The sequence below is a fragment of the Staurois parvus genome, unplaced genomic scaffold (genome assembly GCF_062004578.1).
Source record: "Staurois parvus isolate SC_StPar_1 unplaced genomic scaffold, SC_StPar_1.0 ptg001281l, whole genome shotgun sequence".
Classification (NCBI taxonomy): Eukaryota; Metazoa; Chordata; class Amphibia; order Anura; family Ranidae; genus Staurois; species Staurois parvus.
In genome coordinates this window covers 1,173,581-1,189,474 of record NW_028319077.1, presented here as the reverse complement: position 1 = coordinate 1,189,474, position 15,894 = coordinate 1,173,581, and the positions used below count along the sequence as shown (strand labels likewise).

General features: G+C 47.9%; 1 protein-coding gene across 1 annotated transcript in view; it reads left to right on the top strand.

Annotated features, from left to right (window-relative positions):
- Nucleotides 1-15,488, top strand: part of SZT2 (SZT2 subunit of KICSTOR complex) — a gene marked incomplete at its 5' end in the record, with an annotated part of 137,111 nt that extends 121,623 nt beyond the window's left edge. The window contains 2 exons of the mRNA XM_089660816.1: nt 2,183-2,251; nt 12,880-15,488. Coding sequence (XP_089516942.1) covers nt 2,183-2,251; nt 12,880-13,023 — 213 coding nt within the window. The remainder of the gene's footprint in view (nt 1-2,182; nt 2,252-12,879) is intronic.
- Nucleotides 15,489-15,894: the final 406 nt, after the last annotated feature.

Here is a 15,894-nt window from a genome sequence, read left to right as displayed (position 1 = left end):
AATTCATCAAAGTGGAACTAAAGTACGTTAACCCCCATCTTGTACGACTATCCATTCAGTTTAAAATGAAAGGGAAAACATTTGCGTATGGATATAAAAAACATTAGAAATACCCCCCCCCCTTTTTTTTTTTTTTTTTTACAAGTGATCACATTCCCTCTGTTCTCAGCTGCATAGAGAGGTGAGGGAGAGGAAACAGCATTACACTGAACTTTCCATTTGGCTGTGCAGATGGAAAAGTCTGATCATTGGAGGAGAGCAGGCCGAGTTCCCAGCACAGCCAGAAAACTGGCCACGCTGCGAACTCCTGCCTAGTGTGGCCAGTTTTAATAGGAAAGCAGAAGGACTGGCATTTCACACAGAGGAAGCAAAGAGAACAGGAGACTTCTTCATACAAGTACATGGTACAGCAGGCACAGAGCAGGAATATGAAATGTTAGATTAACGCCCATCCAAGAACAAAAATGCAACACATTATAATTTATTATTACTTGTGGCTGAATTCGTTTTTATTTTTTTTTTACTGTTTTTATCTAGTGATCCTGCTTACACGCTTCCTTCCAAGGGTGACAACACTAACTCATTAAGAAGCAGTGTTGTCACCCTAAGACAGGAAGTGGCTTTAGACTAGAGAAAACTTCCCTCTCTGCTCCTCACCATAACATAGGTGGTAAGTGTTCTGTAGTCCACAGAGGAGAACCGGGTAGGGCTAAAATCACTGCTTGGGATTTCAGTGCAGCACAAGGCTGAGTGCACTGGAAGTTAGGAGCTCATTTGACTGGATTTCTGGTAGGATCAACAGGTATTTTTTTTAAGCACCTACATATATAACAAAACACTTTCAGCAGTATATGTAACGGTCAGAGTTAGGCCCCATGTACACGGGACACTGCTGAATGATGGAAACTGAGTGCTGGAAAACGTAGGTTAAAAAACGTGTTTGCATACCGTGTTTATATGCGTTTGCGTTTAGAAGCGTTTTTTACAGATAAGTACAGGAGAACCTCCCAAATGCCCAGAATGCACTGAAAAGTGGTAAATTATGAACTATTTCAGACGGTTTCAGAGAAATACAGAGAGTAGAAGCAGAGACAGCAGTATGTGTTGAGATTAGCTTAGGTGTGAGTTGCTTAGTAACATTTCTTTTGTTTCCAAGGGTGGGAAAGGTGTCTGGTGGAGGGAGTCATTAAGGTCACCTGGCAGGGGGTCTTCATGAGGAATTTGAGGTGTGAATGGTCATTAACATATCTTTTGTTTCCAAGGGTGGGAGAGGTCTGAGGTGTGAATGGTCATTAACATATCTTTTGTTTCCAAGGGTGGGAGAGGTCTGAGGTGTGAATTGGTAATTAACATATATTTTGTTTGCAAGGGTGGGAGAGGTCTGAGGTGTGAATTGTTCACTAACATATCTTTTGTTTCCAAGGGTGGGAGAGGTCTGAGGTGTGAATTGGTCATTACCATATCTTTTGTTTCCAAGGGTGGGAGAGGTCTGAGGTGTGAATTGGTCATTACAATGTGTGACAAGCTTGGTAGGAACATCCTGTGTTCAGTGTTTTGTTCATTTGAGTACCTTGAAAACTCTTTGCATGCATTTTTCATGATGAAAAAAGGCTCTGGACAGTCTCAGGAACTGGAAGAGTTAAAAAAAAAATTTCAGACGCAAACGCTTATAACGCGTTTACAAGTGTTTTGCATTTGAAACGCTGATAAAATCGATTGCTGAATGCAGGTTTGGTGCGTTCAAAAAAACGACTGTAAACTCAAATGCCTGTAAGCGATGATGTGTACACGGACACATAGGAGAACATTAGGGGGAGTTCAGGGGCTGCTGAAAAAAACGCAGAAAAGCTCCTGAGCGTCAGTTTATCAGCTGCAGTGTACATGGGCCCTTAGGGTTTGCATGCACTTTTAGATCCACCAACAACTATGCATTATGAGGCCCAGCCAGGCAGTTCATTCCATAGTCCTTCAATCTGAATTCTGCAATCAGATTGTACCATGCGTGACCAGGTTTGGAAGCTTTTCATGCTTTCCTTTGAACAGAGTGAATTGCAGGAGTTTTTTTTTTTTTTTTTTTTTTTTGCCACCCCCACCCCTTTTTCTTTTCCACTTGGTCTCTGCTTCATTGTTTGTCCCCATTTATCAAAGAAGGTTTCTTTTGTGTGGTTTTCTCTCCATCCAGGTGGTCCTCAATCAGAAATTCACAGACTGCTTTGTCCTGGTCTTCCTCGATTCCCACTCTGCGAAAACAGTAAGCTATTTATTCCATTTTCCTGTTATAAAGTCACCCCGGGGTATGCGTTCATTTATTAGTTGTTTTTTTTATTACAGGTACTTATATGGCTCTGTCAATGTACGCAGCGCTTCACATATATGTTGTATGTTCACATCAGTCCCTAACCCTAAGCCCGGGTTCACATACATGCGGTGCGGTATATCGCATGTGATTCGCACAGGAACAGCACCGCATTCCAGTGCTAATCAAATGCGATTTATGTGCGGTCGGAGTCGTACATTTTGTATGGCTCTAATCGCACCCGAAATGTGCAGGACCCTTTTTTGGGTCCGTATTAGAATCGGATCACATGGGTATTCACACCTATGCAATCCGATTCTGCACATCGCACCGCGTTTTGCGGACTGTTTTGGCTAAATGGTTAGCACTTCCACCTGGCAGTACTAGGGTCGTTGGTTCAAATCCCAACCACAGCACCACCTGCCTGGAGTTTGCATGTTCTCTCTGTGCCTGCGTGGGTTTCCTCCGGGTACTCCGGTTTCCTCCCACACTCCAAAGACATGCTGGTAGGATAATTGGCTCCTGTCTAAATTGTCCCTAGTATGTGTATGTATGAATGTGAGTTAGGGACCTTAGATTGTACACCCCTTGAGGGTTAGGGACCTTAGATTGTACGCCCCTTGAGGGTTAGGGACCTTAGATTGTACGCCCCTTGAGGGTTAGGGACTGATGTGAATGTACAATATATATGTAAAGCGCTGCGTAAATTGACAGCGCTATATAAGTACTTGAAGTAAATAATACACACCCGCAGAAGTTCGCATGAACAAGGTGCGATTCTGATGCGGTGCGGAATCTGTACAGAAAACGCTGCAAATTCCGGACTGCATCAGTGTGAACCCGGGCTCAAGGGGTGTACAATCTAAGGTCCCTAACCCTCAAGGGATGTACAATCTAAGGTCCCTAACCCTCAAGGAGTGTACAATCTAAGGTCCCTAACCCTCAAGGGGCGTACAATCTAAGGTCCCTAACCCTCAAGGGGCGTACAATCTAAGGTCCCTAACCCTCAAGGGGTGTACAATCTAAGGTCCCTAACCCTCAAGGGGCGTACAATCTAAGGTCCCTAACCCTCAAGGAGTGTACAATCTAAGGTCCCTAACCCTCAAGGGGCGTACAATCTAAGGTCCCTAACCCTCAAGGGGCGTACAATCTAAGGTCCCTAACCCTCAAGGGGCATACAATCTAAGGTCCCTAACCCTCAAGGAGCGTACAATCTAAGGTCCCTAACCCTCAAGGGGCGTACAATCTAAGGTCCCTAACCCTCAAGGGGTGTACAATCTAAGGTCCCTAACTCACATTCATACATACACATACTAGGGACAATTTAGACAGCAGCCAATTAACCTACCAACATGTCTTTTTGGAGTAGAAACCGGAGTACCCGGAGGAAACCCACACAGGCAAAGGGAGAACATGCAAACTCCAGGCAGGTGGTGCTGTGGTTGGGATTCGAACCAACGACCCGAGTACTGCCAGGCGGAAGTGCTATTTAGCCACTGTGCTGCCCAGATTAACATCAATTTTGTGTGAAAATTGGCAAAAGGGCAGGTGAAACTTTAGCTCTGTTACAACAGGTGTATGGTTAACATTCCATGAAGAAATCAAGTTTTTTTTTTTTTTTTTGTTTTTTTTTTCAATGGCATTGGTGGCTTAAAGTGGAGTTCCAGCTGAAAAAAATAAAAGTCAGCAGCTATAAAAACTGTAGCTGCTGACTTTTAAAATACAGCCACTTACCTGTCCCTGGGTCCAGCGGTGTCCTCATCACGGTTGGTTTCACCGTCCGTCTTCTCTCCCTGGCGCCGACATCTTCAGTGTGGGCACCCGGCCTTGCGGCTTCACAGCCGGGTGCCCACTGTGCATGTGGGAGAAGCACTGCGCTTTGTGAATGGCCCCATAGTCTTCTGGGACCTGTCATGTGTCCCAGAAGACTACGGGGAGGGGAGGGAGAACAACTTCCACTCCCGGTCGCCTTAGGTGACCGCAGCGGAGGTGGGAGCGGGTACCTGTCAAATTTGGGGACCCGCTCACCAAAGGTGTCAATCCTTAATGGGGAGCGAGGGAACAAAAACTTAAAGCGGACCTTCCCCTTTTGGGTGGAGCTCCACTTTAAGGAGGGTCAGGAAGATGTCTGTGATGATGTAAGAAGTGGGCAGCCAAAAATGCAAAGGATGGATGTAATTGAGAAAAAAAGAAAAGGTTACAGGAATCTGTGTGGAGGAAAAGACAGCCTGACAGCTGTATTCTCCACGACGACAATGCTCCTGCACATGATGCATTAAGTATTCTAGTTTCTGACATGGAAATCCATTCCGAAACCTGACCAACCACCTTATTCCCCTGACTGCAACTTTTGGCTGTTTCCAAAATTAAAAAAAAAAATTCCTTAAAAGGTCACAGACTTCATGACATTACAGACATCCACAGATGTTCCTGAATACGTATTCCAGGAATGTCTCTGGCAGTCGAAAAGAGTGCGTCGCATCAACGGGGGACCACTTTGAAGGTGTTCATTCCAGGAATTAAATTGTCACACCTCCATAACTGTGCATTAAAGTTCGCTCCTGGAATTCACCTTTACCCCCGGTTCACACTATAGCTTGTATGTGAATCACACGGGAACCGCGCCGTATTCCCGTGCATTTCACTGAGTTGCAGTTGGAGCCTGTTACGGAACCGGACCCGGTATTTCCGTTAGACTCCCGCTTCCCCGTCCGAACACAGATCCACGGACACCACTCTTGAATGAAACCAGGCACAAGATCTAAACATTCAAGGGAACAATCCCCCTCCCTGCAAATGGACACAGAGCGGGGGAAACCAAATCTAGCAACTAGTGACACATCAGCAGCCACCCCCCACCAAGCCAATACACAAACACAGACATCCCATAATAGTTTACTGCCATGTGGCTGCATCCCATTGTTCATTGTTTGCTTCCAAGCAAGACACACAATAGAACAACCCCCACACCCCACCTATACATGTCTACACAATATTAGGACAGATCACCCTGTACCCCTAACAGGCACAGGGTGACTTACACATAATAGGGATATGGGGAGCTGAGACGGGAGTCTCACCACCTCTCCAAAGTGAGCTGGGTTCCATGGGCCCCCCACCCAAAGTCACTCCCGTCACAGAGCCCATTCTTTTTGAATAGGCTCAAATCGCAGCAAAGACACGCAGGCACCTTTTTTGGAGCCGCACTGCAGTCGGATCTCATGGTCGTTTTGTACCGTGTGATCCGGCGCGATCCGGTACAGGCACATTGCGTTTGGGGTGTCGTTCAGTTTGTATTGACACCTGCAGTAGATCGCAAACGCAATACAATTACAATGCAGTGCGGGAAACGCTTCGGGATCACGGCGTTTCCTGCGACGCATAAATGTGAAACAAAAGACAAATGTTCTTTACTGCATACCAATCATATCTCCTCTAAGGTCACTTTTTTTGTCCCCAAATCAAACCAGCGTAATGTTTCTAAACTTTCCCTGTGAGACTTCCCGTCCCTTTCATTCATCCGCCAACTTTGAACCCTCTCCCAATTTCCTGCGCCGCCCTTGCAGCGCGGGGCCCCGGACCAACCCGTATCCAGGATGGAGCCTCACAAGCGGTTCTGTTATTCCGTAAGCCCCTTTATCTCGCCTGTCACAGCGGTACACAGTGAACCTATACATCTGCCGATGTGAGGAAAACAAAGCCTCTGTATCAGTCACGGCTCCGACTTGTTATGCAGAATACATTTATCTTCAAAGATGAAGATTTCACAAATGTCTCTGTGTTTCGGCTTTTTTTTTTTTCCTGCATGGATCTGCAAAATATGTCCCTGCAACGCTTTGAGGATTACAAATTAATCCGTGCGCTGAAAATGCCTCGCTCAGAAGTCTGTCACTTAAAGGGTCACCGCTTGTTTTCCCAAACACTTTCATGATCAGATACAAAATAATTAGGGAAATAAAAAAACACATTTTTTTTTCTGTTTGCTCGTAAAATGGTCAGTAAGCATTTCGGTGTTAAATTGAATCAGTTGTTTGATTTGCTGAGTTCTAAACGGCTAATGAGAAAGACAACAAAACCAGGAAGGCCGAGGCTCACTAGAATCCTCTTTCGCTTCTGCTGCTCCCCCCTCCTCCTCCTCCCGTCACGGCCTCGTCACTCTCACCGTCCCTGACTGCTTTTAATGTGTATTAATGTGTTCACAGCGGGAGAGCCCCAAACTTCTAATTGGAATTTGCTTTCCTGTCTGGTAATTAAGCACTTTCCCTGCTTGCCGTTATTGGGGGAGAGGTGGAGGTTTTCCATCGCTGCACTTGTTGGTCATTCCGCTAATCTACCTTCCTCTTTCCCTTTCCTTTCCTCTTTACTTCACTTTCTTTTTTTTCCTTTCCTTCTGTTTTGTTCTTTTTCTTTCTTTTCTTTCCTTCCCCTTTTTTTTCTCTCCTTTTTTTTCCATTACTTTGTTCTTTTAATTTCCATCCTTTTTTCTTTTATTTCTTTCGTTATTTTCTCTTTCCTTTCTTTTCTTCCCTTTCCATTTTTTTTTTCTTTCTTTTCTTTCCTTTCTTCCCTTTTTTTTCCTTTCCTTTTTTTTCTCTTTCTATTCTCTTCTTTCTTTTCCTTCCCCTTCCTTTCCCTTTTCCCCTTTCCCCTTCCCCCTTCCCTTTTCCCTTTACCCCCTTCCCTTTTCCCCCCTTCCCTTTACCCCCTTCCCTTTTCCCCCTTCCCTTTTCCCCCTTCCCTTTTCCCCCTTCCCTTTTCCCCCTTCCCTTTTTCCCCTTCCCTTTTCCCCCATCCCTTTTCCCCTTTCCCCTTCCCTTTTCCCCTTTCCCTTTTCCCCTTTCCCCCTTCCCTTTTCCCCTTTCCCCCTTCCCTTTTCCCCTTTCCCCCTTCCCTTTTCCCCTTCCCCTTTCCCCTTCCCCTTCCCTTTTTCCCCTTTCCCCCTTCCCCTTTCCTTTCCCCCCTTCCCCTTTCCTTTCCCCCTTCCCCTTTCCTTTCCCCCTTCCCCTTTCCTTTCCCCCTTCCCCTTTCCTTTTTTCCCTTCCCCTTTCCTTTTTCCCTTCCCCTTTCCTTTTTCCCTTCCCCTTTCCTTTTTTCCCTTCCCCTTTCCTCTTTCCCTTCCCCTTTCCTTTTCCCCCTTTCCTTTTCCCCTTCCCCTTTCCTTTTCCTTCTTTCTTCTTCCCATTTCTTTTCCTCCCCTTTCCTTTCCCCTTTCTTTTCTCCACTTTCTTCCCCTTTCCTTTTCCTTTCCTTTCCCCTTTCCTTTTTTCCTTTTCCCCTTTCCTTTCCCCTTTCCTTTCCTTTCCCCTTCCCTTTCCTTTCCCCTTCCCTTCCCCTTTCCTTTCCCTTTCCCTTCCCCTTTCCTTTCCCTTCCCCTTTCCTTTCCCTTCCCCTTTCCTTTCCCTTCCCCTTTCCTTTTCCCCTTTCCTTTTCCCCTTTCCTTTTCCCCCTTTCCTTTTCCCTTTCCTTTTCCCCTTTCCCTTTCCTTTCCCTTCTCCTTCCTTTTCCCCTTTCCTTTTCCCCTTTCCCTTTCCTTTTCCCCTTTCCTTTTCCCCTTTCCTTTCCTTTTCCCCTTTCCTTTTCCCCTTTCCTTTTCCCCTTCCCCTCCCCTTTCTTTTCCCTTTCCTTTTCCCCTTTCCTTTCCCTTCCCCTTTCCTTTTCCCTTCCCCTTTCCTTTTCCTTCCCCTCCCCTTTTTCCCTTCCCCTTTCCTTTCCCCCTTCCCCTTTCCTTTCCCCCTTCCCCTTTTTCTTTCCTTTCCCCCTTCCCTTTTTCTTTCCTTTCCCCCTTCCCCTTTCTCTTTCCTTCCCCCTTCCCCTTTCTCTTTCCTTTCCCCCTTCCCCTTTCTCTTTCCTTTCCCCCTTCCCCTTTCTCTTTCCTTCCCCCTTCCCCTTTCTCTTTCCTTTCCTTTCCCCCTTCCCCTTTCTCTTTCCTTTCCCTTTCCTTTCCCCTTTCCTTTCCTTTTCCCCTTCCCCTTTCCTTTCCTTTCCCCCTTTCCTTTCCCCCTTTCCTTTCCTTTCCCCCTTTCCTTTCCTTTCCCCTTTCCTTTTCCCCTTCCCCCTTCCCCTTTCCCCTTTCCTTTTCCCTTTCCTTTTCCCCTTCCCCTCCCCTTTTCCTTTTCCCCTTCCCCTCCCCTTTTCCTTTTCCCCTTTCCTTTTCCCCTTCCCCTTTCCTTTTCCTTTTCCCCTTCCCCTTTCCTTTCCCCTTCCCCTTTCCTTTTCCCTTCCCCTTTCCTTTTCCCTTCCCCTTTCCCTTTCCCTTCCCCTTTCCCTTTCCCTTCCCCTTTCCCTTCCCCTTCCCTTCCCCTTTCCCTTTCCCTTCCCCTTTCCTTTTTCCCCTTTCCTTTCCTCTCCTCTCCTTCTTCTCTAGGCTTGTAGCTGACCCAGCCAGTAACTTTTTTTTTTTTGTTTTTATCTGTAATTAAAGAATTCCGAGTATGGCTATTTCATACTCTGTAACCTTGGTCCAGGTTCTACCTCTGTAATTATTACTGTGCAAATATTTTAGACCGGGGAGAAACAAAATGCAGTAAATGAAGAAGGCTTTCAGAAATAGAAGCGTTAATAGTTTTTTTGTCCGTTAACAAACTGGAAAGTAAACGAACAGAAGAGAAAATCCAATCAATATTTGGGGTGACCACCCTTTGCCGTCTTCTAGGTAGACTTGCACACAGTTTTTGAAGGAACTCGGCAGGTAGGTTGCTCCAAACATCTTGGAGAACTAAACACAGATCTTCTGTGGATGTCGGCCGCCTCCAATCCTTGTTCTTCATGTCATCCCAGACAGACTCCATGATGATGGGATCAGGGCTCTGTGGGGGCCAAACCATTACTTCTGGGATTCCTTGTTCTTCTTTAGAAGATAGTCTTAATGACATTGGCTGTATGTTTGGGGTGGCTGTGCTGCTGCAGAATACATTTGGGGCCCATCACACTCTTCCCTGATGGGATGGCGTGATGGATAAGTATCTGGCTGTATTACTCAGCATTGTGGACACCATTGATCCTGACCAAATCTCCAACTCCATTTTCAGAAATGCAGCCCCAAACTTGCATGGAACCTCCACCATGCTTCACAGTTGCCTGAAGACACTCATTATTTTATAGCTCTCCAGCCCATCAGCGAACAAACTGCCTCCTGCTACAGCCAAATATTTCAGATTTTGACTCATCAGTCCAGAGCTCCTGCTGCCATTTTTCTGCACCCCAGTTCCCATGTTTTCATACATAGTTGAGTCGCTTAGCCTTGATTCATTGTCGGAGGTATGGATTTTTCCTACTGTTTGGACAAGATGGACTTCTGTCTTCTTTGTACTATGCATACAAAAGACAACTCAGAGACTTTACAGTGGAACCTACCCAATAGGCAAAGTTCAACTTCCCCCCCCCCCCCTCACACCTCTATCACTTTTGGATTTTTTTTTTTTTTTGGGGGGGGGGGGGGGGGGGTTGGTTTTGACAGGTACCCCCCTTCTACTTCCTAGGCAATCCAAGCAGAAATTTGGCCAAACACCCTCTTTGCCTTTAGCCTTCTGTCACACATCACAGGTCCCAGAAGGCTGCAGGTCCATTCACGCATACACAATGGGAAGCCGCAAAGAGTCACAGCCAGCTCCCCTTAGTATACATGGCGGTGCCGGAGACCCGAAGTCCGGTGAAGAACCAGCCTGGGTGAGGACAGCATTGGATCCCTTTTATTAAAAGTCAGCGGCTTTCTCTTGGTGGATTGTGAGTGGATGGTCGTGTTGATGGAGATGCCAGTCAAAGATTATACCAACTTTAGGAAGCGTTTGCAAATCTTCTCAGACTTAGGATGGAGGTTTAGGCTAAAACCGCATCTTGAATCATAGATGTTGACAACGATGGACTTTGCAGTTACTATTCTATGGTTGGCGATTTGTAGACATTACCTGACTGTCTTTAGGTTGTGGGGGTGGGGCTGAAGCAATAGGGGATGTGATTGGTGGATCTAGGCTATCTATAGCAGGACCTTCATGCAGGCTGGTCAGCATCTCTGAGGAAAGGGACTCATCCCCGAAACACGTCACCCTCCCCGTTGTTGCGGCCATCTCCATTATGCAAAAGCTTTTTATACATGCTATGTCTGTGAGTATGTTTTTGTCTTTTACACCTTTGTATAAATCTTGGATAATGCACTAGGTGTTTTCTCCACCTGTCTGCTCTTTTACGGTGGATCTAGGCTATTTAAACATTTGGGAGAAGTTAAAAAAAAAAAATCCCTACCAACATTTTTCTAGCGCCCTGGCCCTTTAACTACCGACCGCAGATAGCCGAATGACGGCTGCACTGCTGCCGGCCAGTTTCTGAGTGGACGTCATATGACGTCCTCCCAGAACGCGGGGCGCGCACCCGGCGATCTCCGTGATCGCTGTGTCCTACGGACCCAGCTGATCACGTGATGTGGTAAAAGGCCAATCACAGCGGCCTTTCACCACGTGATCAGCTGTGTCCAATGACACGCTGATCAGAGGGAAATGCAAGTGCCGGTTCTCGGCTGCACTTTCCTCACGCTGTCAGATCGTGAGGAAAGTACTGCCGAGAACCGGCAGTTGTCAGAGCGGGGATCGGCACCGATGATCAGTGCCCTGATGATCGGTGCCCAGCAGTGCCACCCGCAAGTTCTGCCCACCTGTGCCCAGCAGTGCGCCCACTAGCTCCGCCCACCTGTGCCCAGCAGTGCACCCACCTGTCCCACTCTGCAGTGCCACCCACCTGTGCCCAGAAGTGCCACCCACCTGTGTCCACCTGTGCCCACCCACCTATGCCCACCAGTGCCACCCACCTGTGCCCACCCACCAGTGCCACCCACCAGTGCAGCCCAGCAGTGCTGCCAGTCAGTGCCACCAGTCAGTGCCCAGGGGTTGTGCCAGTCAGTGCCGCCAGTCAGTGCCCAGCAGTGATGCCAGTCAGTGCCGTCTATCAGTACCCATCATCAGTGTCACCTATCAGTGCCGCCTATCAGTGCTGCATATTAGTGCCGCCTATCCGTGACACCTCATTAGTGCTGTCTATCAGTGCCGCCTATCCGTGCCACCTCATCAGTGCCCTTTAGTGCTGCCTATCAGTGCCCATCAGTGCTGCCTCATCAACGCACATCAGTGAAGGAGAAAAAATGCCTGTTTGAAAAATTTTATAATAGAAACAAAGAAACTTTTTTTTTTTTTTCAAATTTTTTGCACTTTTTTTATTTATAGCGCAAAAAGTAAAGCGCCCAGTGGCGATTAAATACCACCAAAAGAAAGCTCTATTTGTGAGAAAAAAATGATCAAAATTCCATATGGGTACAATGTTGCATGACCGCGCAATTGTCAATCACAGTGCGGCAGCGCTGAAAGCTGAAAATTGGCCTGGTAAATAAGGGGGTATAAGTGCCTGATAGGCAAGGGGTTAAAATGGTCTGTGCCAAATTCAAAAATCCCTTATGCCCATTTCAACAGCTTTACTGACCCGCAGCATATAGAGGTAGTTCCTAATCAAGTGGTGGTAATATTGCAGCAACTTAAAAAATGAATTAATGAAACTAGAGCGTAACGGAACCGGACCCCGACTGCATTAGGGTATTTCCGTTAGACTCCAGCTTCCCTGTCCAAACACAGATCCACGGACACCACCGCTGACCATACAGGAAATAGACAGCACCAGACTCTTCTTCAGACAGGAAGTGAACTGCTTTATTTTAACACAAACACAAGATATATACACAGGGCGGGGAAATACAACCAGGAACAGGAAACACACATCAGCAGGCCGTCCCATCAAGGGGAAGGGCTGCCGAAAACACCCCCCCACCAAACCAAGACACACAACAGAACAAAGGGCTACACCACCTGGCAGTAGACAATACAGGAACACAAATACATCCCATAATAGTTTGCTGTCAAGCAAAACACAATAGAACAATGGGACGCAGCACCTGGCAGTGAACAATGAACAACCCCCACACCAATACACAATATTAGGACAGATCGCCCTGCACCCCTAACAGGCACAGGGTGCCTTACACATATGAGGTGCCAAAAGTCACTCCCGTCACATAGAGGTAATCAGGACTTACTATACGTTGGCATACAGAGACAGGCAGAGTGCCCGTCTCTGTGCACAGTGTAGCAGAGCGGCACATTTGCCACAGCTACTCCCTCCCTGTCACTGGTTAGGGACGCTGTTGCCTGCACAGCCTCCTGGCAGCCAGTGACGCAGTGGGCGGAGCCTGATGGGCAGGCCGATATTAGTTCCCCATAAGGTCCATTTCCCACGCAATCTGAGCATGCATCACATAGAGAAGACATACCGGACATTCCAGCCCCAGTGCAACTGGGCTTCCTCTCCACCAGTGTAGGGGATTTCTGTATCTCAGATGGAGGGGACTGATGGGGATTCACAGACACTGGTGTCCCATCTCTCTCCCTGTGATTGACGGCAGGCATTGGGCAGATTCTATAGCCAATAGCAGGTTGTCTATTGGCGAAGGCTCCGCAGGGAGCCCTTGCAGAGGTAACACTTTGCTTGTTTTGGAGGATCAGCATATACAGCCAGCTGCATTCATTGTCTTTGTGTTCTCATTATTGCAGAGCCTAAAGGTGGTTTTCCGGGAGCCGTTTCCAGAGCAGCCGCTGAACAGCGACAGTCCGTTACCTCAACTGGTCTCCACGTACCACCACCTGGAGTCCGTCATCAATACCGCCTGCTTCAATCTGTGGAGCGGCCTGCTCTGACATCACATCCCAACATCTGTCATTACTGTACCGCCAATCACCAGGGGTCTTCAACTGACACATTGGACTGCCAAAGCACATGATATAGGGACGTTCTCCTGGAAAGGGGCGAGGTTTGTTCCGTTGACTGATAGGAGACCCTTCTGTGATGCAAAAGTCTCTGCTCATTAACTTCTACAGTACAAAGAACCTCATCAAAAAGACTGTTTTTATTGAAAAAATATCACAACTTAAAAATCGTTGTTGACTTCTCCAATTCTGACCTCTGGCTGCTTTGTCCAGTAAAAGCACATCTTTATGTCTGTGCTGGCTCTCAGCTCCACCCCAGACTGCAGCCCAATTTACAGTCTTTCCTATGGGGGGGCTACAGCACTGTAGCTAGCTTGCCCTCTCTTCAGTGTACAAGCTCTCTTCTTGTGTTGTGATCCAAGCTGACCCCTCCCCCTGATGTAGAGAATGACGGCGCTTGTTTCCAGCGTGACCCTAATGCAAGCGATGAGCGCTGTCCTCAACACCCATTAGATCTTCGCCTCCAGCTGAGCAGCTTGGACGAACCTGTGGTGTGAAAAGCGAGGCGTGCTGTCGCCCACACTAGCTCAGCGACGACAGCACGGATCAGAATGGGACTACAAAGTGCTACATGCACAGGAATTTTAAGTTGTGATGATGCCACTTCTATGGAATAAAACAAATGCTACAGATATGAGATGCGCCGACTAGGCACATAGGGGCAGTCTCATCCCATTCCTTGTCAGCGCCGAATCTGACAGATAAAGGTGACACCTTCAGCCAGTTTAGGAACTTCCCGATAAGCCCTGTCCTGCACATTACTATGATGAGGTGCCTTACTGGCCATTACAAATGTGCAGGGGTCAGGAAGGGGCGGGCAACCATTTGCATTGGAGACTGAGAAAAGAACCAGGATTGGGCCTTGCCAGGGAAGTTTGGGACGCTGTCCTAGGTGTCTGCATTTTATACCTGCAGCAGCTTTTTTATTTACTTTTGTACTTTACATATGAGCCCTTTGATGTTGGCCACTCTGAGACAGAGAGAAGGTTTATGTCCATTCACTTTGAGGCAGAACCTCTCTTCACAACCAGATCTGTCCTAGTACTGCTGATTTCAGATAAAGGTTCACACTGTACACAGCTCTAAGCTCTGCTGTTGCTGATGGGTTGAAGTCTATCACGCGTTGATGGGCTTGAAGGCCGTCGCGCGTTTGATGGGCTTGAAGGCCGTCACGCGTTTGATGGGCTTGAAGGCCGTCACGCGTTTGATGGGCTTGAAGGCCGTCGCGCGTTGATGGGCTTGAAGGCCGTCGCGCGTTGATGGGCTTGAAGGCCGTCGAGCGTTGATGGGCTTGAAGGCCGTCGCGCGTTTGATGGGCTTGAAGGCCGTCGCGCGTTTGATGGGCTTGAAGGCCGTCGCGCGTTGATGGGCTTGAAGGCCGTCGAGCGTTGATGGGCTTGAAGGCCGTCGAGCGTTGATGGGCTTGAAGGCCGTCGAGCGTTGATGGGGTTGAAGGCCGTCGCGCGTTTGATGGGCTTGAAGGCCGTCGCGCGTTTGATGGGCTTGAAGGCCGCCGCGCGTTTGATGGGCTTGAAGGCCGCCGCGCGTTTGATGGGCTTGAAGGCCGCCGCGCGTTTGATGGGCTTGAAGGCCGCCGCGCGTTTGATGGGCTTGAAGGCCGCCGCGCGTTTGATGGGCTTGAAGGCCGCCGCGCGTTTGATGGGCTTGAAGGCCGCCGCGCGTTTGATGGGCTTGAAGGCCGCCGCGCGTTTGATGGGCTTGAAGGCCGCCGCGCGTTTGATGGGCTTGAAGGCCGTCGAGCGTTTGATGGGCTTGAAGGCCGTCGCGCGTTGATGGGCTTGAAGGCTATCACACATTGAACATCCCCATCTACAAGTGAGAAGAGCTTTAAAAGAAGCCTATCTGAGATTATGGAGGCTTTCCTTCTGCAAATGCTAGGTGCCTGGCTGTCATGCTGATTCAGCGACTTATTTTCTGTGGTACTCACTTAAAATATTTACGCAGTCTAATCTGCATGCTTGTTCCGGTTCAGTGAGTAGAGAGAGCCAGGCAGTTGGCATTCTTAGGAGGTCAGCAATGGCGGCCTTCGTGTTTCTCACAGAAGAAGTATCTGACTTCTTTCCCAGAGCTGCATCACGGTGTGATCTCAGGCCAAAGTGTTGAAGGTTAGTCCATGAGACGCCAGTTCATTTCCTGGAGAGTCAGACATTTCTCCCCCGGTCCCGGCCCTGCTACTTGCTGCTAACCGTCCGTGATACGCCACAGGATCTGCATAGAGGCTGAAGGCGCCACGGACATCGCCCGAGAGTCCCTGTTACAAACTGTTTTATTTTAACCCTGAAGCCATTGCTGAATTACCAGATGTAAGATTTTATGTACATGTCATGTAAATCTGAGAGACTATTCTAATTATTTGAATAAACAATTATCTTCTATGTAGAGGTGACTTTCTTCAGTGATGACCAATATTTGTTGCTGATTCCTCCTGAAAAAATAGTCGTGTACTTCCTGTGCCTAGGCACTCCTGATCTGTAGCCTAGTAGTTGTACTGTATATCTGCAGTCTGAGATCTTCTAAAGCAGTGATCTTCAAACTGAGGCCCGTGGTCCAGATATGGCCCTTTGCTTCCCTTTTCTGGCCCTTTGGGGCACCATTTCTTCCACTGACACCAATGATGAGGCACTATTCCTCCCAATGACAAAACTGATGGGGCATTATTCATTCCTGTGACACCGATGATGAGGTACTACTCCTCTCAGGAACACCAATGATGGGCACTAATCCTCCCACTGATACCAATGATGGGGCACTATTCCTGCCACTGACACCAATGATGGGGCA